At 47.2% G+C, this 21,883-nt stretch overlaps 2 protein-coding genes across 19 annotated transcripts in view; one reads left to right on the top strand and one right to left on the bottom strand.

Annotated features, from left to right (window-relative positions):
• Nucleotides 1-21,883, bottom strand: part of FOXP1 (forkhead box P1) — a 341,592-nt gene that overhangs the window by 167,981 nt on the left and 151,728 nt on the right. The gene's annotated exons all lie outside the window — the stretch shown is intronic.
• LOC128078596 (uncharacterized) lies at nt 8,222-19,968 on the top strand. 6 transcript variants are annotated; one of them, XR_008205717.1, is made up of 3 exons: nt 8,683-8,778; nt 9,076-9,164; nt 9,622-9,760. XR_008205717.1 is itself a non-coding variant. In XM_052678960.1 (3 exons), the coding sequence occupies exons 1-3, from the start codon at nt 8,824-8,826 to the stop codon at nt 19,145-19,147; spliced, it is 621 nt and encodes a 206-aa protein (XP_052534920.1). In that variant the 5' UTR covers nt 8,785-8,823; the 3' UTR covers nt 19,148-19,968. The 6 variants fall into 6 exon arrangements, 1 of the variants encoding a protein (XP_052534920.1); XR_008205718.1 differs by lacking the exon at nt 8,683-8,778 and adding an exon at nt 8,785-8,953 and having other exon boundaries at nt 9,265-9,760; XR_008205715.1 differs by lacking the exon at nt 8,683-8,778 and adding an exon at nt 8,785-8,953.

Consider the following 21,883-nt stretch of genomic DNA (forward strand, 5'->3'; position numbering starts at 1 on the left):
TTCTGAGCCCACCTCTCCATGCATCCTGCGGTGCCAGAAGGCTGAGCCTGCATGCCAACCAGGCTGCTGGTGCAGCCTCCAGTGCACCCACATCCACACTGTGTGCCCCTGCCGGCATTTCCTCCTCAAGGAAGCTCTCTTGTTCAGCACCTTGTGTGCAACACAGCCACACCTAAGACTCAGGCAATGCTATATGCAGAGCCAGCTTTGTATTACTGAGCAGTGGGTAAAATCCAGCAACAAATGCAATACTAAATGAACCGCGTCTGACGTGCTGCTGTCTTAGCAGCAACTGTGGACAGCTGAAAACCACTCATTACTGTGTGAACAAATAACGTTTCCAAAGAGATTCCTGAAAAGGCAAGTAAATGCACCACTGGCATCGCCGCAGCAGGGTATCTGCCTGCTGGAGGTCTCTGCCCTCACACCTGCATGATGAGCCACGTCAGGTGAGCAGCACTCACAGGCAAGCCTTGAGCAATCTGGTCACGAGAAGCTATACCCCACCAGGAGAGATCTGCAAGAAACCAGGAAGAGACCTGTCCTGCCCAAGAGCATGGCTGATAACAAGAGTCCACCAAACCACAGATCTCCCCTTTCTCTGCTAGAAAGCAAAAGCAAGTTTTCAAACCCACTTCTGCTCCATAATGGATCATTTTTTGTGAAGCTCATGACTCCAAGGCTGACAGCCACAAAAATTCCTTAGTTCTTGGAGACAATTTCATTTGAAATAGCTTATTTCCGTAAGCAGAGCATGAAGCAATTTCACTCAGACTGACAAATAAGTAAGGGCAAGGATGCTGCATTTGAAATTCAGAGATAACTAAATAGAAGCAAAATCATATTTAGACATGATAGGACCTGGAAACAGGTTCTCTTCCACTCTTAAGCTGAAGCTAAACAGTCATGATATGATCAAACGGGTTTTCACTTTTGCCTTGTAAATAAAATCAAAGGGCAACAGTCTTTTTTCTTTGACGTCTGCAGTTAATAAAGAAAGAATAAACATTACCCACTCTTACATGAGGAGGGAGGAGGAGAGAACATTTCTTAATCTCTTTCCAAAGAGGATGAACATACAGCATGCTTCCACCCCACGTGCCCCACGAAGCACAGGGATCCAAGTGTATCTCAACCAGAGTTAATCAGGGCTTGGCAACAGCTCTACAGCACAGGCGGGTGCTGCTACAACTGGAGCTCACAGAATGCAGAGGATGCTCACTGGGGAGCTGGGACACGTACACAGGTCTGAAGAAGCCAAATGCACACAGAAGCATTTACCAGTTCAGGTGGCTGTAAAAGACAGTGGCAGAGCAGGTGTAAAGCCCCCATCCCCCTTGTCACGCCTCTGAGATGCTCTCCAGATTATCTCTAGTCCAAACATCTGGAGCTTATAAAGGGACAATGAGAACGCAGTGCCTCACCAAAGCAGGTGAGACCCAACGCAAGCCAATGCTCCCTTTCCTCCGGGTCACTCAGCCATGAGATTGTTTTTCTTCAAAAATGTTGTTATTTTTGAGCAGAATATTTACATGTCTGACTCTAAATAGGCTCTGGCATTTCTGCCAGGGAATTGGGCACACGACTGCAATCCTGAAGGGTGACGGCAGCATCCTGGCTGCGCTCGCTCTTCCTCCTTTCCAGGCATTTCCAGCGATGCAGGCAGGTCACAGGGATTGGGTTCAGGAGGGACAGACCTTGAGAAATTCAATATGCTCTCCAAAAGTCAGAAAGGAAAAAACCAGCATGGTGAAAAGGACAAGGAAGAACAAAAAGGCTGGGTAAGGCCAAGCAAGAGAAAGCAAGGCTGAGTAAAGCCTGCAGAAGGGTCTTTGAAGAGAAATGCCTGATGTCAGACAAAGCCTAGAACCCAACCTGTGGGGGGACAGGAGATGCTACCTTGAGGAATCTGCCTACTAAGGGCTACAGAGGACATGGAATGCTAGCCTCCGGCCTGAGGGGTTTAGGTGGTGAGGTCTGTCCAGGTGTGTCAGTAGGAACTCTGCAATGCTGAGAATATATACTGTCCAAACCTGTAGTATCTTAACATAGGTGTCATGAAAATATTAAACATTTATTTGGAGAAGAAAAAAATACAGAAGAATACGAAGCCAAGACACACGTTTCTTTAGGGAGTAAAATGTGCCCCTCCAACACTGCGATTGTAGAGTATATTTATACCATGTTTCAAAAACATTTGTCAAGCATATCGAAAACCCAGAAGTTCCCTGTCACACAGCTTAATTCCTTATATTCTGTCTATATGCATATATAGGGCCAGTTTGTTAGGGGGCGGAGGTGTGTAGCAAAGCTCAATCTAGCGAGACATGACACCAGAACGGTGAACAATAAAAGCAAGTGCAGCATATGTGCTGGACATTTTGTGAAAATAACCCAGCTACAATCTCGACTTCTGCAAATTTCCCTGCGCAGAACTTGGTAACTCAGTTTCTGCTGCGATTCAGCTCAGCCAGCAATTAGGGTGTTCACAATCCTCCTAACTAATATTTATTCAGGAATTCAGAGATTCTAGGAAATATATCTTTACTTTTCAACTCTTTTTCAGTGGAGATCAACAAGCTGTAATCTGGGGATTTTTTCTCTCCTTTTCTTAAATGTCAAGGCTTTTTTTTCTGTCTAGCTGTTAAGATTCTCTATGGCCACAAGGTCTGAAATGGTAGCAATAATTATATTTCCTATTTTATTACTCATGATTTCCCCCTTTCATCAGAACCCTATGCCCTTTAACCGCATTTATATGGTCATCCTGCACGCAACTTCTAAACAGAGCCATTTTCCAAGGAAAAACTACAGGAGCTGGGCTTCCCTTTACAGCACACACATGGAATCCCATACATGTGGCACCAATTTAGCTTATGATCATCTCATTCTTCCTTTTTATATTTGTTTCATTCAAAAAGCAACATAAAACTCCCCATCCTCTGGGAAAGGCTCTCCTTGCTTCTTACTGTCTTCCTTCATCCCTCCCACAGCACGTCCGTCCAGATCCAACCCACTCTTCCCAAAAGACATCACCAGTGAGCACAAGAAACATCCCAAAGGTAAACCATGGGCCTCCAAGCTTTGATGAACATAGTCTGCAAGCCTTATATCAGCATGAAGCCTAGGAAACTTTTCTTACATAGCCTTCTTGTTCCTCCTCAGGCCCAGGGCAAGCCCAGTTTGCAAAGAGGCAAGGCCCCACTTGGCAGTGCCCAGTCTTGTCCACCTGGCACAGGTGGCCATGCAACGGGACCCGTGTAAACAGGAGAGCACTGCCTGGATCCATAGGGTTGCTAATGATGGTAAAACCCTGATGAACTTCACAGAACTCAAACAGAGCTGCTTTTGACTTAGGCAATGCACCTGAAAGCAGCATTTGTTTCAGTCAACTTCCTAAAAGCAATGGTCTCAGGAAACGACACAAGCGGCCCAGCTCAAGAATTTGCAGTTCTTTGGAAAAAGAACATGGACCTCTGAAAGGCCATCCTTAGGGTAAGTGTTTTATTTGGAGAAGCCCAGGCGAAGCCAAATTCAACACAACTGGTGCTGGATTCCCACCCAAAGCCAGCACGCGGCACAGGCAGAGCCAGCGGCTGGGAGGCTCCAGTCAGCTCAGTCCCACATGGCATGGGAGCAAAGGAGAGCAGTTTGTCCCCAAGTCCTTTTGCTAACAGCTTTGCCTGACAGACTTCAGTCTCAGCTCAGGGCACAACCAGTCAACGCAATCTCACTGCACTGCTCTGTCTGCCCAGCCAGGTGAGCCAGACATTCACGACTCACTCACAGGAAAATCTGCTGCTGGAAAGAGGTAGGTGCAGCCAAAAGAACTACAAGACATAGATTAAAAAGCTCTAGCAGCTACTACTGTATTTTGCGTACACCTCAGACCAGTAGCAACAGGCAGACTTCCTCAGCTTCCCAAAACATCGCCGGCTGCTGCAGGTGAGCCTGGCTGGGAGCTGCTTGGGCTCCTGAGGCTGGGAAAGCAAAGGAGTTGGGCACAGTTTTACCAGGGTTCCTGATCAGAAATACCTGTCCATTTCCACAGCCATGAAAAGAGGTGCTCACAAATATGAACAAATCCACAAGAATGGGGACAGAGAATCGTCACGCTCCAAAACCTGCCGTCAGCTCAGTTCAGACAGATGTGGAAGGCCAACAGCACAGTACTCAGGTAATGGCACAGTGACAGGTAACAGTTTGCCTTAGCTATAGGTAAATACAAAGACAAATTCCTACACCTTTTTCACTGGTTACCATTAAAAGACTATGCTGAAAAGCATTACAGAGATAGAGATCAGAGGCCTATTTTTGTTTCTACGTCTTGATACCCGAGACTTTGATGGGGTAAGTTTATTAGCATATGATAAATTGCTCTTTAATCTGGTGCAGTTATAATTCTAGAGAGAGGTTCAGTGGCTTTGCTCTCAACCAAAAGTATTTCTGTGAAGAAACACTTGTTTTGCTGGGAAAGGGTAAGAACAAAGCTGTTTGTAAACAAAGCTGTAAAAGGAGAAGTCTGTCTCCCATGAAGCTCAACACTCCCTGAAATAACTTTCTGCAGAAAGCTACCATTACCTGATGTGAAAAATTTCTTTGAAACCAGCAATCCTGAATTACACAGAAATGCTCAAACAGGGCTGCACAGTACATCGTTTGAACTGGTATCTTTTAATTTCCCACCTGATTGGGTTGAAAAGGCTTGTGGGTTGGAAAGTGCGGAAGGAGAAACTTACTGAAAATTGCAATCTGGGATCAGATTAAAGAGGGAGATGATACAGGGAAAATCTTCTTCATAAACGGATTTCTTTATCCAGAATGAACTGACAAGGTCCTGTGAGGGGAGGAAGAATATGTGCTTTGTTAAGACAGAAGATGGTAGGAAAAACTATGCCTGAAACCACTTCTGAAGGCAGTTCTTACAACACAGCTCCTTTATGGGTGAGATACTGAAATCACTTTGAAAGAAATATTATCTCCTAACACTGAAGCTCCTGGACAGGGCGCTACGTCGTCATATCCATGAAACACTAAAAACACCAGAAGCAACCATCCTGCCCCACCTCTCAGTCCATCCTACCTTCACGTGGCTGGCTGGCCGGCCCTGGTACCTCTCCAGAACCCAAGAGAGTGACGCTCAATATATTCCTTTCTACGGAAGCTGAAGACACAACACCCATGACATATGTATTCGTTATACAATATGTACATTGTCTGTGAAAGGAAGGCTTGAACTGTAATGCTACTGCTAAAACAGATCAAGTCAAGAACTCTTTTCAGGAGCTTTAGAGACCACAGCTTTCCAGCATTACACTAGGCTTCCTCTGACCTCCTGGAGCGGCTGGGGAGAGCCCGCCCCACACTGCCCCATTTTTTGAAGAGCTCTCTCTCTGCCCGTGCTCCTGGTTGGGCTCTGAATACAGGGAGCAAGGGAAATGCTGCTGCATTTGTCTCTTGTGCACTTGCACACAAAGCCATGCTTAAGCACACAGGCTCCTAGAACGGACATGGAGAACCTTTCCTCTTCTGGGCACGTGTTGTGCTGGAAGCGAGCCCTGAGATCTGATACTACATACTTCTGTTGTCCACCCTGAAGAACGGGCTGGCATGTCATTCTCCAGGCTGTCCTATCAAGGAGAACACAAGGGGCCTGTTAAACGAGAGAGCCATGCTTTTACTTGTCTCCATGGACGCTCTCCATTAGGAAGGGATGCCAGGAGAACTAAAATCCTACTGGTGGGAAGAGCGGGGGCTTTGTGGGAATGGTTTCTGTGCTCCTGACACAGAAATGAAGGTACAAATTCAGCAGGGCAGGCTTGGCTATCATGGGATGCCTGCTGGAAAACAAAACAGCACGTGAGAAATACACAAAGAGACAAAGTGCAGGTGAGGACCATAAAAACCCAGCGCTGGGCAGTTGGTAAGCACAGGACCTCCCATCTACTTGCTATGCACCGTAAAGGGGTGGGGGTGGGAGTGGAGAGCGTGCGCTGGGGATCGGCAGTTTCCCGCTGCTCACCCAGGAAGTTGTTAACTTGCGTGTTTATGGGCAACGGCACAAACTATTTGTGGTCATGGGACCCTGTGCAAGGAAAGGATTGCAAGGTTTTCATAACGCTCTTCAGTTAACTTGGTTACCCACACAACAATGGCTTTCTGAGAGGCCAACTGCTGCTAAAAACTGGGGACGGGCTTCACTTCCAGAGGTATGAAACTATGAAAATATCTAACCATAACAGTAAGCAGCTATAAAAAGAGCCCTGTTTATTTCACATGATTTCTTCGTATGCCACAGCGCAATGAGAATACTTCAGCTCAATGACAACATGGCAAATGGGGAAAGATTAACTGTTTAAGTCAGCACTTGCTCATCAGCTCATCTCTGCTTGGTTTCAGTGACTTTTAGTCTTCTGAAACCACAAATTTCTCTAGGATGAGGAGGCGGAACAACACAGAAATTCCAGTTCTTAAAAATTAAATTCAAAACTAACCTGATGTTAAGCTCAGCCCAAGCAGACACCCTGAAAGGAGAAAGCAGCAATGAATGAAACAAAGCCACGCCACAAGTTTTAATTCCACGTTGACGTACGCCACGTTGGGTAGCGGGCCATAAACCTGCCTACCTCAGCAGGGCCCCGGCATCTCCCATCTGCACACTGCAGATCGCATCCAGTAGCTCTTCTGCAGTGGTGGAGCAGAGCAGAGCCCTGCGTGCTGCACGGCAGGCAGCCACAGCTCACACCTGCACAGCACGCAAGGCCTCACCTCCTGCTTCCAGAACTGGGGTACAGCAAAAAGAGGGGGAGAAGGAAGATGGCAACGGTTTACTGGGAGACTTGCACCACTCCACAGAGGACACTTCCACCCCTGCTAATCCCAGCTCCTTAAAGCAACTCTCAGTAAGATAATGAATCCTTTAAATGTTACATCTTGTGTCGTGCATTATTGTGGTGCAGCAACTCTCCACATCAAACAGTCATCAGCGCTCTTACAAAGTGGGCTTATGAGAGACCGGCTGAAAGGCGCTGTGTGAAAAGAAGTGGAAAATTAAAGCTGAAGCAGTCGAAGAAAGGGCTTAATTTACTGGCATGTACAGTATGCAAATGAGATTACTCTCAGCTTAACTGCATCATTTATGTCCATAATAACGGCATCATCATTACAGGGCTCAAATTAAATTACACCATAATTAGCATATCAAAGTGATTGGTTAAAGTTTAAAACAAATACCCAATTTTGTTAATGAACAGCTGTAATTGTCATGTACACTTCAATGAAAACTCCCTAAACAAATATATGTTTTAGAACAGAGAAAGATTTTGAAGCAGACAGGTCTGCAGCGGAGGTAAATTGCCTAAAAAGGAATGACACCGACTATTCTATTAATGGTAATGTATGCTCATCGCTCCCAGGTAATAAAGCATCCCATCCGTGCCTCCTGCCCTGCAGCAGGGCCGTGTCACTCCATCCCCAGCAGCCCACACCGTGTGACACCGCAGCACGCCGGGCAGCACGCAGCTCCACCTGCTCTGACCACATCTCCACGGCGCTTTCCAAGGCAGAACTGCACCGGCAAAGTTTTTGCTGTTCTCTCATTAAAATAAATAGGGAGGTGGGACCGGCGGGTTTGTCACTGTCAGGCTGACAGTCGCCGACGCATTTGTGTCGATCAATCAGCACAGCTGCACACAGCAAGTGCAGAAGAGGAGCAGAGCAGTGCTAACACCACACAGAGAGGGCAGGGGCTCCCGAGCACCCGGAGCTGCACCGCTCCGTCCCCAAAACGCCAGCAGTGCTCCGCTGGGCCTGGTGCTGCTGCCCGGAGTTATGGCAGGCGACACCGGGAAATATATTTGGTGCTAAAATTGGGAATGCACTTTCAAATATACTTAACAAGGAAATTGAATGTCTTATTAAATCCGTATTATCAAAACACTGTTCAAAAATTTAAAGAAAGTAGCTTTTCATTTTATTCATCGAGGAATCCATTAAAGCCTAAGCTCTGAAGTAGTATGTAAATTATGTGCCTTTCAAGGTAGAGCTAGGGCAAATTCACTCCATCAACTAATGATGAACCTCATTATGTGCAGGGAGTATTCATAATGAGGAAACAAGCCACCCGCCATTCCACGTTCCAACATAAATCCCTGCAAAATGTGAATATCTCCACGTCTAATTAAGGGCCACTAATTCCTACCATCCCCTACACGGCCCAAAAAGCAAAAGCTAGAAATGTGCTTTAAAACACATCCCTTGATTTTTAAAATACACATTTATTTGTGTCTACCACAATGAGATGCGATTAAAAAAAAAACAACAACAGAAAAAAACATTCCCAGTTTTACAGGATAAAAGTTTGGGAATGCAGAAGTTTACTGACATTGCCTGACCCGGCCTCACATTTTCAGAAGGCTTCTGCCCAGCAAAGGTCAGGCTGAACAGCTCAGCAGAAACACAAATAAACAGGCAAAGAGCAGAAATGTGCGAGTACCTAAGGAATAACATTTAAAGCAGGGCAAAAAAAAAAAAGAGGAGGAAAAGCTGAGCTGCCCGGTTCTGCTCTGGAACTGTGACTTCCTTAAAAAAAGCACAGAGATCCCAAAATCAATTGGGGGAGGCTGGCAGCAGAGGCAGGAAGAGGAAGAGCCAACTCTGCTGCCAAGTCCACAACAGGTACTGAGAAGGTTTGGGATCAGTGCTCAGTTTAGGCAGAAGCTGCTTCCTTCCTTCAGCCCTGTGAGAAGCGGGGACTGAAGGCAGAGCTGCGTAACACAGGTTTGATGAAGGGTGCCCTTCCTCACTTATCTAGCTGTGCTATTTATGCCCGCTCCTACAACAGCAATGCATTTCTCATTGAGTTACATAATGCCGGGTGCATCCATCCCCATGCAGCCATTCGCTCTCACACTGCATTATGAATTTGCTGCACTTCTGGCAGAGGAGCGGACAGGTTGCCGGCTGATTCCCCTCGGCACGCCGTGCTTCTGTGTCACTGCTCTGTGCAAGCGTTTCCCTGCACCTCCAAACCCAACCCAGAGGCACGGCAAAGCCTCAGAGCCTTTCCGTTTGCAGGAAGAGAAACCGTCCTCCGGAGCCAAATCACAGAGAGCCTTCAAGGAAAGAGAGCCGAGAAGGCACGGCGGGGTGGCCTGGGAAACAGGGTGAGTCCTGGGGGGCACATGGGCGACCACAGCAGCCTTCATGTTACAGCACCCGAAAAGTTGGGAGTCCTCCTGTAAAAATATCCCTCACGTTCCACAGCCCTGGAACGGTTCATTTCGAATTCACAGAAATTCAGAGCCGCTAAGAGGAATACGTGCCCATCCAATCGTAAATGCAAAAATAATAGTAAGAATAATCAATACTTAGAAGAACAAAAGAGAGCACACAGATGAAAGTATTTTAGCAACGCACGTTTTTCGACATAGCAGGGCAGGGCATGCTGGGGGGCGGGAGGAGGGGGCTCCGGCGTCTTTAACTTGCATAAAAATAAAACTCCGCTCCCTGAAGCTGCTCCCCGGCACGCTCGCTCCCTCCTCGCCTCCATGGAGGGCTTCTTTTTTTTTTTTTTTCTTCGTCTTTTTTTTTTTTTTTTTTTTTTTTTTTGCCTCCTTTTAGGTCAACCAGTCATGCACTGGGAAGCCAACCCTCCAAAAATAACTTGTCCCTCCCCCGGAGCGCCGAGTCGAACAACCTACCTTTGTTCTGGCGGCGGTAGATAACAGGCGGCACGCCGCGGGAGCTCGGCGGGGCGGCCCGGGGGGCGCGGGGCTGCGGCCGGGGCGGCGCGGGGCAGGGCGGCACCTGGCGGGGCGCTGCGGGCGCGGGGCCGCTCCGCCGCGGGGCGCCACAAGCCGGCCCGCCTCAGCACGGCCCGCCGCCACTCGGCTCCGCGCGGCCGGAGCGCGGAGCGGAGCGAGGAGAAAAGCGCGCCCCGCCGCCCCCCAGCCCCCACACACCCCTCCCAGCAGCGAAGCCCGCGGCCCGGCCGCCCCGGCGCAGCTTTACGTACACGCGGGGCCGGGAGGCGGCGGGAAGAGTTCCGCGGGATGGATTTGACACTTCTTTTCCGGGCAGCCTTTTGTGGAGTTGCGCCGTTTGTTTCTTATTGTCTGAGCAGCAGTTGGAAGCGTCTCCCCGAGGGGGCCCCTCAGCCCGGCTCGGCCGCTTTGACAGGGAGGTAACCATATTAGGATGTGTATGGCAAAGTAAACAATAACATAGTTGCAATGAAATGGAAATTTTTTTTCAGCTAATAGTGTTGGTGTCAGCCCCGTTTTTAGCCTGTTCCAGTAGTTCTGGTTTCTGGTTTGAACAGGCCGTGTTTTTTTTTGTTTCTAGGGTTTTGGGTTTTTTTAAATTAGATATATATATTTAAAAAAAAACATATATATATATATATTGGGGGGGGGGGGGGCTGTTGGGGGGGCAGAGGCAAGTGCTAGCAGCTTCCAAATGTCTCGCTGCCAGCCTGCTGCAAACGGCTCGGGCACGGGAAGAGCGTTGAAGAGCCAAATAAAGCCATGTCACTTTCATCCCTGCAAAAAACAAAAGGGTGCCCGCACGCGTTCCTCAGCCCGGCCGGGGGCTGCAGCGGGCCGGCAGGGCACGGCGGTCCGCCCGCGGGCGCGGAGCGCAGCGGTACGGGCTGTACGCAGCGAGGGCTGCGAAGCTCGGAAATCGCCGGGTTTACGGGATAAAGCACTTGAAGCAAATGGTAAAATGCAGGTGTCGGTTATTCGGTTTAATCAGAAGCAGAGCTCGGCGCAGTCGCCGCGCAGAGGTTCCCGCAGAAGTTCTGCAGCCGGCGAAGGCTGAGAGCCGAGCAGCGCTGCCCGAACGGCCCTATCACGGCCCAAGCCCGGGAACAAGTGCAGCATCGCGCAGCGGGGACGAGGCGGCCGCCGGAGCCGCGGCCCACGGGCGGCAAACAGCTCCGGAGCGCCGGGCGGGAGCCGAGGGGGCAGCGCTCAGAGCGTGGGCACGGCCAGGGGAGGCTGAAGGCGGGCGAAGTCGCTGCGGGATCGCACACTCAGTACAGAACAAAGGCAACATTCCTCTTACCAATATGATGCATGCTGCCCCTGCCAAATTCGCTCGTACTCAGCTCATCTGCAGCAATCGCAACATCAGTGTTGACATCTAATGGTACCTACGAGCATCTCTCTGCCTTCCCCTATGGCGCGAGCCTGCTCTGCTAACACACTTTAAATTTTCCAACCATCTTGTTTAAACTAAACATCCATAAAATCACGCGGCGCGCTGCTTATCTGCTCCCCCAACCAAAATACGAAGTTAACTCGGCGCGCCGATCCCAAAACCAATCAATCACACGACCAAGTAGCAGTTCAAAAGTTCAAAGACATGATGGCCAGCTCGCTGCCACGCAGCACTCACCCAATAATAACTTGACTCCATCACTCCTCATAGTATAGACAATTTCATAGCATCATTTTCATTAGGCTGTCTCACTGAAAATTGCCAGCTATTTATGTATACGCTAAAATAAATTAGCCATTTCATCGAGCACCGTGAGTCTTATAAAATACATTAACACAATACTCAATTTTCTAGTTGGAGTAAATAAATAAATCAATAAATTCAATGCAGAGTAATTTTTATACATATACTTTTTTTTTCTTTTTTTTTTATCGAGGAGCTTCAGCTCTCTGCGTAAGTGTTTTTATTGGGTTTATTTGTTTCAATAAAAATTGAAATGGGCCACCGATCTTAGCTGTAGGATCTGGAGGGCGGGGGGAAATCATTAATATTAAGGAAGTATACTGGGCAGTGCTGCCAACTTGCAACGTATGATTTTTCATCAGAAATCATTTCCACTGCAGCTATCAAAGAGCCACTCGGCTCTGGGGGCTCAGCTGAAGGAGGTGACCCCCAAAGCGTCTTAATGCTGCAAACAGCACAGGGCTCCAATCTGACACTTCCACCTCAGCCTCCAGCTGCTCTGTGACAAGGCCAAGAATCAACACAGAACCAGGAGGAAATAAAATATATCCCTTATGGCACAGATCAGCCTCAGCAATGAAAAAAAGTACGAACTGAAACATACCATCTAAGCCCATAATGATTTAACATAATTCCTTTGAAAAGGCTGCATGTGAATAGCAGTTTGTAAACTGCCTGGTGGTAACAGAAGGGTACTTTCTGTTCATATTCACTCTTTAACCTAATCAGAGGAAAAGTAAATATCAGGTCTCAATTTTAATGACTGACTATAAATAAAAGCTTTTACCCAAAATGCACAGTTTGCAAAGATAACGATTTTAAGTATGATGTCACTGGTGACCTATCGAACTATGTGGCACATGTCAGACAGACGTCTGTTTCTTAAATTGCAGTAATAAATTAGTAGCCACAGAATCTGTTCTGTCAAGAAAATGCGAAACTTTCCTATTCAAACAGAAGTTTAATGAATGTTTCAGCTTCAGTGCAAGAGTTGAGATGGGGGACCTTTGGCCAGGCTGGCTGCTCTGCGCAGCAAGCCCCAACCCAGCCAAGTGCAGTCTGTATCCAAATGCATGATAAAATCGGTGTGAGCAAGAAAAATTGTCTTCCGTGCCTTGGAGATGTGGAGAGAACCCCGAGGACTTCGTGCCCACTGAGAAGCAAGCAGTGACGCGCATCCCACGTGCAAGAGAAGAACTTCTTTTTCTTCTGTCCCAAGTGCAACAACTGCTTACAGAGCAGATGGCACCAGCAGGGTCCAAGGCAGGGGCAAGGCTTTTCTGGAGCTTTACACTGCTCGTGTGTTAGTATTTCACAGTATGGCACATGCATACTTGTGCAGTGCCTCCCTTCATTTCCAGATACGTATCCCATAGCTGTGACCACTAACCACCAAATGCAACACGTCCCATCTTAATGACCTTATTTTCAGCCATTACTGAATTTGCCAAATGTTAATCGTTTGCACTGAACTTTTCCTTACTGGGCATTCTGCCACAGGCCGAATTCTTGTAAAACATTTCAGCCCAAAACGTTGAGATGCTCCTGAGACAAGAGACAGGGAAACCACAGAGCTACCCATGGCAACCACCCATTCTTCAAGAAGCCACCGAGCTCCCCCATGCTGCTGAACAGACATGGAAAGAAGGCTGAGAATGCCATAAGTGGGAGCTGTTGTGTGGCCCCACTCGTTATCCCAAAGCTGGGTTTAGGATGGAGGACAAGGAGGCAGGGAGGAGAGGTACTGCCACCGCCTGAGCATGGAGCCTGTTCCGGGGGAGGGCTCTGTCCACCAGAGAGGAGCCTGAAGCTCTCTTCCAGTTCAAGTGTAGGAATGTTTTGTAGATCTGCAGCTTGACCAACCTGAGATCAAACAGGGAAGTTATGCCCAAAGCAAAGTCCATGCTTTCATTGCAATCTCAGAGTCATAAAGACGGAGAAGACCACATACAGTCCAACCATCCACCTACCAACAATGCTGCCCATTAAACCACATTTCTTACTACCACATCACTTTACACATTTCCACATTTTAGCCCCAAAACATGGAAAATCCTCAGGTTTCCCAACCACCTGGCTCTAAATGTGTTTTCACACAGCCAGGAAGCATTTATTTCTCTAATCCTTTTCTGAGAAATGGCTGCCTGGTCTTTATGTCTTCTAGACAGAGATACGTTCAGCCCGACCAGCTTGGCATTTTCTCACTTGAGGAACAACAGTGCTTTTCACCAAGAAAAACCCATTAAAAAAAAACAAAACTATTTTTAAATAGAAACAGCACTGATCTATTTTTTGGTGTAAGCAAAGAAATTAGAAAAAAAAGCGGGCTTTTTTGATGCTACGATGCTGGTTTCTCCATGAAACGCTAGCAGTGTTTTCTCGTAGTCTATCCTATGCACAGAACTAGTGAAAAGCTTTGCACAAAAAACCTGACAACCGTCAACCCGACATGTAGTGAAACAACAGAACAGGCCGAATAGAGAAGCGAGGAGCCCACGGCCAAGGCTTCCCCATCCGACTCACGGCCCGTGCCCTCCAGCACACAAAGGCGCGCTGCCCTTTCCTCCATCCAGCCTCTTCAACAACCAAAACGCAGAGACCCCTCCTCCTCCCACTGCCCTCGCTGTCCCTGCCCCGTGAGGCTGAGGAGCCCCCAGGTGCAGCAGGTTGCTCCTGCCCCATCTCACACGTCCCACAGGGAGGGGCCAGGCATGGCAGCTCTGCTCCAGCGCTCGCGGATTGCTTGCTGGGTAGAGCTCCGAAGGAGCCTGAGCTTATGATAAGCAATGGCATACTTAACAGTTACATATTACTGTTCATGATAATGCAATATTTCATTTGGGTGATTTAGAAGTCCCTCTTGACCAACTTACAGTGAGACACCAAACGCTTCATCAATCACAACCATTTTTATTCACAATCCAGTGCAAAAACTACAGGGAGAGTTGAATTTTCAGTAAGTCATTGGGGAGGGTATTGCTACCAGCATTGAAAATCCTCCTATCTCGCCAATTTTTATGTTTGATTCAAATATATTTTCTTTCTAAGCAGCATTCCATTTTCCCGCATCTCTCTGCCACGTTTCTTATCGTGGCAGGGGGAAAGAGTATCCAATTTAATATCTGTTTTGCAGGACAGGAGATTTTTTCATATCTTATGCACTAAGGAAAGCTGCAGGGGATAGCTTAGCAGGCTGAGCATCAGGTTTTAAATACCTAGACTCCCTGGAACCACAGATCCCATCAGGTCGACTGAGCCCTTCATGTTGCTGGGGTAGATAAATTAAGTGTCACGCTGTTTACTTTGCCGGGATCTTTCCAGTGAGACCTCTGCACTAAAGGTCCTGTCTGTTTTGCATGGAGTTTAAGGTTAAAGTCTCGTGGCTAAGGCACAGCACTGGGTGGCACCTTGATCTCGCTAACACTAATGGCAATTCAGCCATTTCTGTTAAGACAGACATTCCAGGGATCTGCTCCGACTTCCTTCAGTGTCAATGGATGACTGAAAATTATTCAACAGCTTATCTGCCTCAGGTTTGGTGACTGTTAGAAGAAAAAAATACATATACACCTCCCAGATGCTTAATTCATAAGTTATACAAAACTGTCAGACTTTGGGACGGCAGAAGAGAAGTTCATCATTTTTACAGGCTGGTTTTTTGACTAGAAGGAGCCCCACGTTTCTGCAAGGCCACATCCCCTCCCACTGCGCTGCACCACGCAGAAGCAGTTTTTGCTCCCGCTGTGACCAAGCCACCAACATCAGTGACTCACAGCAGGAGCCTGTTAGAAAGAAATACCTGGAGAGAAGTGGTATCAAGTGCTTACAAAAGCCAAAAGGTTCCTAACAATCACAAAACATCACAGGTCAACAGATGTGCACAGGCATGCACCCATACTTACACAAACCCTCAACCCTGAACATTCCCAGAGGTTGCTTCACCTACAAAAGGTTTAATTCATGGAAAGCAGACCCAGAGCAGAGGAAAACAGGACACGGGGCAGCTGTAAACACACTCTTTGCACCTACTCCTGGCTTTACTCTTTCCTTCCCAGCTACCATCATTTTAATCCTCGTAGATGCACTTCCCTCTCAGTAAAGAAGATGAAAGTCAACAACAAAGCAACAATTAAAAATAAAAAAGACAACTGTGTTCTTCACAACAGTTCCCTTTTAAGCAGAAATTAAGCAGAAAGCAGATTTCCTTTTGAAGTGGTTAGGAAAAGGACTGTATTTTTTGTCTTCACAGCGGCAGACAGCATATATTCAGTGCTTAGGGTACCAGAAATAATAATTAGCACTCCTAAAATGCTGTGTGTCACAGCAACATACCAGAGGCTAAGCATGACTGTGGGCATGCTGGCAGGAATCCCCTCTCAGGTGCATGTAGCTCCCACATTTGCTTCTCCAGACATCCCAGGATCTGCTGGAGCTCTGGCAATGCAAGGGCATAGAGGCCCTGTTGGGCTGGCATAGGAAAAGAAACAACAACCAGTTCTTCAGCTCTGTTTAGGCACTGCTATACGAAATCTGGCTTTTCAGGTTATTTGGCTAACCAAAGGCATCAGCACAGTTGTGAAAACAATTCAAGTTAAGAAATTCAATGTGGTAAATGTACTGCTTGCACTGCAGAGGGAAAAAGCTCTATAAGGGAAAGGAAGCAGACTTTTGGACAGAGACAGCTTTCATGGCAGCATTTGGGTGCATCCCACACACCCAGCTGTGGAAGGGGACAAAGGGAAGTCAGTGGATGGCCACGCTGCTAACTAAAGCCATTACAACAGAACCTTCCAAACCTGTTCTGAAGCAATTACTAAACCTCCTCGTTAATAACTTAGACAAGAAAGGGTGCACACCCCTGACAAAGCCCTTGCCATATGGCTGTTTTGCAGGAGTGGCTCCAAGCTCACAGAGCTACACCAAACCCTTAAGAAAAGGAGCAGGAGCCAGAAGATGGAGCATCCCTCTGCCACAGACCCATCTCTCAGCAGCCCAGTGTTCCCATCCTTCCTGGCTCAGCCTAGCAAGCTGCCTTCCATATTCCCATCTGCCCTCTTTTTGCTCTCTGCCCAGCAAAATGCAATTGGCCCAAAGCACTGCTGGCTGCCACTGATGCTGGCAGCTCTTTTAGTGATAGGCAAATCCTTCGTGTCCAGCATGTCCCTGAATGCACTGAACCGTGGCCAGAGCCTTGCTACCAGACCCAGCACAGGCAGAGCCAAGCAGAAAAGAAGATCGTTGGCCCTGACTCTAACCTCCTGTTTCAGTGCTTCGAGTCACCAGTGGTCATCGAGGAGACTTTCAGATGTGCAGATGGGTTCAGAGGGAAGAAGGCAGAGTCAAGGGCTGTGCCACTGCAAGCAGTGCTGTTTCCAGCCAGCAACCCAGGGCTGGAAATGGAAAGGATGAGGCAGATCTTAGAGGGAAGCAAAATCTCTCTCCTCTCTGCCTATGGGGTTTGAGGGGTAAAAGATGAAACAGGATGGAACTGGTTTTGGTTTAAAGCTGCAGAGGAATCACAGGAATAGAGCACTTACAGAGAAATGTATTTTCACGTAAACTTTTATGCTGCCATCCCTTGTAACTGGGCATCAGGGAAGATGTTAATAAACACCAGGGCAAGAAAAACACAGTAAAAAACATCAGACTACAAACCCATCTCTTCCAAGATCTCAGAAATAGCTCTGCAGCTATATACTGCAGGGAGCCAAGCACACTTAAATGCAAGTTTGCATCTTAAACATAAGCACACAAACACACAAACAAGGTTCTACAGATATTTGTGCGCTGTACCACAATATTTTCCAGGGCCAGCACTGCTGCCTGTGTTACTGCGCTTGTAATGCAGCTGCACATCAGGCCCCCAAGAAGGGGCTTTGGAAAGAAGCTGAAATAGTGACAGTTTCTGTTGCTGGGGTTATTTCTGAGGCACACTTGCTGTTTACTGCGTTTCTATTTCCAACCGAGCTGCAAAGTCCACCCATAAAACAGGAGGAGGCATTTCTTTGGGTGAGGGACAGCGCAGCACAGGCGAGGAGCACAGACCTTCAGCTGGGCAGAGATCCACAGGAATGCTCCAGGCCTGATGTACAGCAGCTTCCTCCCATGAAGAGGAAAACTATATTCGAAATCTCCAGTTACAAGGCTCCTCTTGGTATATATTTATGCAGGAAGCTCGAATAATTTAATACCACGCCTCACTAATCATGTGAGTGCACAATTTTTGCAGGGCCAAATGGTTCTTGTGCATCTCTATTGTGCAACTATTGTTCCTGGCTTAAAACAAGATGCCTCAGAAGTTTAATGGTACTTTTAAAGGTGGTGCATATCTGAGCCATATAGGATCAAACACGATTAATCGTAGGCTCACTAAGAGAGATTAACCTGCTCTACAAGGAGTCAGAAACTACTCGGAACTATGGCAAATCACAGCATATGGCCAATTGGACAACTTCATTCCACTTCAAAGGGAAATCAAGTAACACACTCTGGGGTATATTCTCCTCTTGTTACACTCGCAAATCCCCATTAATGCTAATGATTGCACAAAGTGTAAGAAAAATGCTACAAACACATAAAACAATGCAAGATTGATCAAGAATATGCAAAAGCATATGCAAAGGGATCTAAAGAGCATTTAAATGAAACACAGCTTCTTTCTTTCTTCCTTTCTTTCCTTAAAAGCAAATGGCGTGCACTACTGTAAATATATATGATTTGCCAACACGCGTAAAAACTACAATTCATGAAGAAGAGTGAAATAGAGCCCTGAAATTCAAGGCCAGTACAAGCTCCTCATCTTGACTGGAGATCAGAAAACTGGCTCCTCCAGTGAAAAAGAACATCAATTCCATTTTTTCTAAGAAAACCATTTCCTACCAACTTTGAAAACAAGAATGTCTACAGTGATCTGATTGGACTCCCTGTGATTGCTTTGGCTCGGCTCCCTCATCCCTCCTCAGCTGGGTGGCTAAATATTAGTCTAACCACGAGGTTCAGAGGGTTCTCTTCTTATTAACCTTACACTTCACGTTTCCAATTTTAGAGAGGAATATAACAGCCTTTCAAAAACGTCACTTACTCTCAGTTACTTCCGAGGTGAGAGTTCACGTTCATGTCCACAGCTGTGACGTGAGGCTACCATGAAGGGACACCACCAAGTTAACAGGTGGGACGATACACAATTAATAGGTTGCACAACACGGAGTTAATAGATTGGGGTTTGGCAGCTCTCTGCTTCCTTTGGACTGTTTCTTATTTGTTTGTTTGTTTTTTTCAGAACCATGCAAGAGCAGCTGGGTGGCTCCAAAAGGCTGCGAACTCTCGCCCAGGTTTTGAGGCACAGACACAAAATAAGGAGACGATCCCTTACACTCAGCCTGCTGACGGCAACCCGCGGCCACGCTTGCTGCTGGGGCAGTCCAAAGCTGGGCCCAGTTGCCCCAGTGCCACCAGCCGGGTTGTCCCCACGGCCCACCAACACTCGTGTGTCAGTACGAAGGCAGCTGAGGTGAGGACTGAAAGAGCACCAACTTCTCCTGAAAACCTGCCCCCAGGGTCTCCCTGTTATGGCCCTGAGTCCTCCTCCCAGCCTGCTGTTATTACAAGCCACAGGATGTTTTCCAGCATGGTTATTAGCACCACCTCAGTCAGAGCTGTTCAAGATGGATCTTGTCTTTGAGCGAGCAAGAAAAATTCACAAGGGAAAAATCAGATTTGGAAACTAACCATTTTGTAATCTCCTGCCACGCAATTTGGTTTTCAGGCAAACTTCCAGCCCTTTCAGTAGCAAAAGAAAAAAAAAAAAAGACAAATTCACCGACTTCCACCATCTCGTGGTGCAGAGCAGGGCGCGATACGATGCCACACGCGTTGAAAAGCTGCACGAGCGGAAGGGAGTGACACGTCCATGCCCAGCGCTGGAGGAGACAGAACACGCGGCACGTGAAATAAAACAGAGCCAAAATAACCGCTTCTGCTGCGACAAATTCATCTTTCCATGTTCCCCTCCTGAATTTGGCACTGCTGGCCTGGCTCGGCACACGGCAGAGCACCTGGGCTACCGCAGCGTTCTGCCAGCTGCCAGCCCTCCCTTTGCACCAGGGCTGGCTCCTGCAGGCCGTGGCCGCAGAAAGGGCACGAGACAAGGAGAGGAGAAACGCTGGCAGAGACGACAGCAATGCTGAGCGCTGCGACGCGCTCCCAGATACCAGCAGGCTGTTGCACTGCCCTTATCAGCAGACACGAGTTCAAGGTCAGCCTTGATGCACTTACTGAAAACTGACACTGCCCGCGTCCCGCAGTCAGCACAACTTCAAATAAAGCCTCCCAATTATTAGCAGTAATTCTGTTTATTATTGCAGGGCCTCGGGACAAACAAAAAAGGAGCCCCGTTGTGCTCAGCGCTGTACAAAAAAGCTTAATTAGCCTCTTCGTAGGTTGCTCCCTTGAGCTTTTTTTAAACAAGATCTTTTCAAACATAAATAAATTCAAATTTCAGAATTCCTGAGATCCGTTTCCTGAAACGTGTTTCCGTAAACAACCAAAACAACTTTGCCTTTCCAATTTTTAGCTGTACGGCAAACATATAACCCTTGTTTACTTTAAGAAAAAATCACAGTATAAAATCTTTATCTTAGGGATGCAAATAGGTTTCTGCCATTTATTTAAGTCAGGATTTGAATCAAGCTTTTCTTCTTAACGACATGAAAGTTGAGCAACGACACGCTTTCTGTTGTCTCTCCCCTCCAACTGCACCACTGACTACCAACGACAAATATCCTAAATGCACAGGGATATTCACAAACTGGAAAAACAAACAAAGATAACTCTACATGAACTGGTCATGAGAGCCCTGGAGTTTGGCACGACAACGAAAGCACCGCACATCCAGGTAAGAGCAATACCAAGAACGTTGTGACAGTCAATACAGGAGAACTGGAACAACTTTGGGGGAGGAAAGTAAATCCTCAGGCTTTGTTTGAGTGCATCTGATCACGTACAACCATGGGGATGCCAAAGCACCACGCCAGCATTTACATGTTGCCCTTACCTAGCAGACCACGTGCTGCCTCCAGCCGTGGAAGGAAGAAGTGGCACATGAGGTCAGAGATCACCTCATCCTTCTGAGCACCGCACACCCGTGCTCTCAGCTGTCCCCAGCTTTTCAGCAGGTGGATCCTGAGCATCGGACCATCCCTGGAGCCATTTTATGACTGTGTCCAAATGCAAATGTTTGCTGTGAGACTCCACCTCACTCAGACTTGTACCAATACCTTAGAAGTCACCAGCTATTATATCCTGCCATCCAATCCTTCAGACTCTGCTTCATTTCTTTTACCATCGCTGCTCACTGATGCTGCCATTCACCTTTGAAGATACCTGTTCAGTTCAGCTGCACTGTAAGACCATGCTTTGTGTTACATTTTCCCAAAGCTTATTCTAGCAATTTCTTGGCAGCAGATGTTGTTTGGATACCCCACAGAAACTGCACACCGAACACTGATCAGAGTTATTCCCACTACCACAGACTGAACCAGTTCAGCCCTTAAAGCAAGTTTAAGAGCTGGCTTCCAAGCCCCGGTCCCTTGGAGGAATGCCACAACTATCCCCCATGCCAAGGAAGGAGCTGACACAGCACCTGGACGTGTGTGGAAGCTCTCCAGTACTAAATAAATGCCCCAGAACAGTCGTTTCCCTGGCATGGTTCAATAAAGAAGATATACCAAACTACTTTGCACACACAGGGTAAAATCAATAGAGTTGATTCAGGCAACTGAAATCACAGCATATTGTTTGACACACATACAGCAATCTCCATTCCAGGTGGAGGCTCCCCAGCTCCCCTCCGAACACCCAGCTCTGCACCACGCACCTCTCTACTGCACTCAGCAACGTCTGCTTGACATTAGTACTAAACATTATTCATTAAGAGCATAACACTAAAGTGCAACATGTAAGTAAATCAAACTCTTAATGCTCTATTTTACAAATTTCATGGGCCACTGGGGATAATTAAAAGGGTAATTATATAAAGTTGGTGCAGTTTTGAGACTCGAATGACATTTTCTGCTTTAAAGCACTCAATGACCTGGTATTTTTCTAAGACAGTCTTTTTATACTTTTATGGTCAAACAGCATAAACAAACAAGAACTGGTTTTTAAGACACTGCAGTTCTTTTTCTTTTCTCTCTCTCTCTCCACGCTGTTTTCTTTGATCAATACCATCCACAACTTACTCCTAAAAGTCCCACAAGAAAAACGCGGCCTTGTACAAAAATCACTGCTCACTCTAACACGACGCTGAGCCTCAGTTCTGGTTTTATCTGTAGCTCTGCACAAAAATGGTATTGCTTTGGGTGTTTACAGCACTGGAGTGCTGTTTGGTTTGTCACTGTGTTTAACCACTGCTCTAAAG

This window comes from Tympanuchus pallidicinctus, unplaced genomic scaffold (assembly GCF_026119805.1).
Source record: "Tympanuchus pallidicinctus isolate F22 unplaced genomic scaffold, pur_lepc_1.0 scaffold17, whole genome shotgun sequence".
Lineage (NCBI taxonomy): Eukaryota > Metazoa > Chordata > Aves > Galliformes > Phasianidae > Tympanuchus > Tympanuchus pallidicinctus.

Bases quoted from the DNA above. Each gene is read 5' to 3' on its own strand.
- LOC128078596 (XM_052678960.1), top strand. From the start codon at position 8,824: ATGCCCGCTCCTACAACAGCAATGCATTTCTCATTGAGTTACATAATG. The intron at 8,954-9,075 runs GTTGCCGGCTGA...TTCCGTTTGCAG, and splicing joins TCTGGCAGAGGAGCGGACAG to GAAGAGAAACCGTCCTCCGG. The intron at 9,165-18,745 runs GTGAGTCCTGGG...TGTTTTTTTCAG, and splicing joins GGGGTGGCCTGGGAAACAGG to AACCATGCAAGAGCAGCTGG.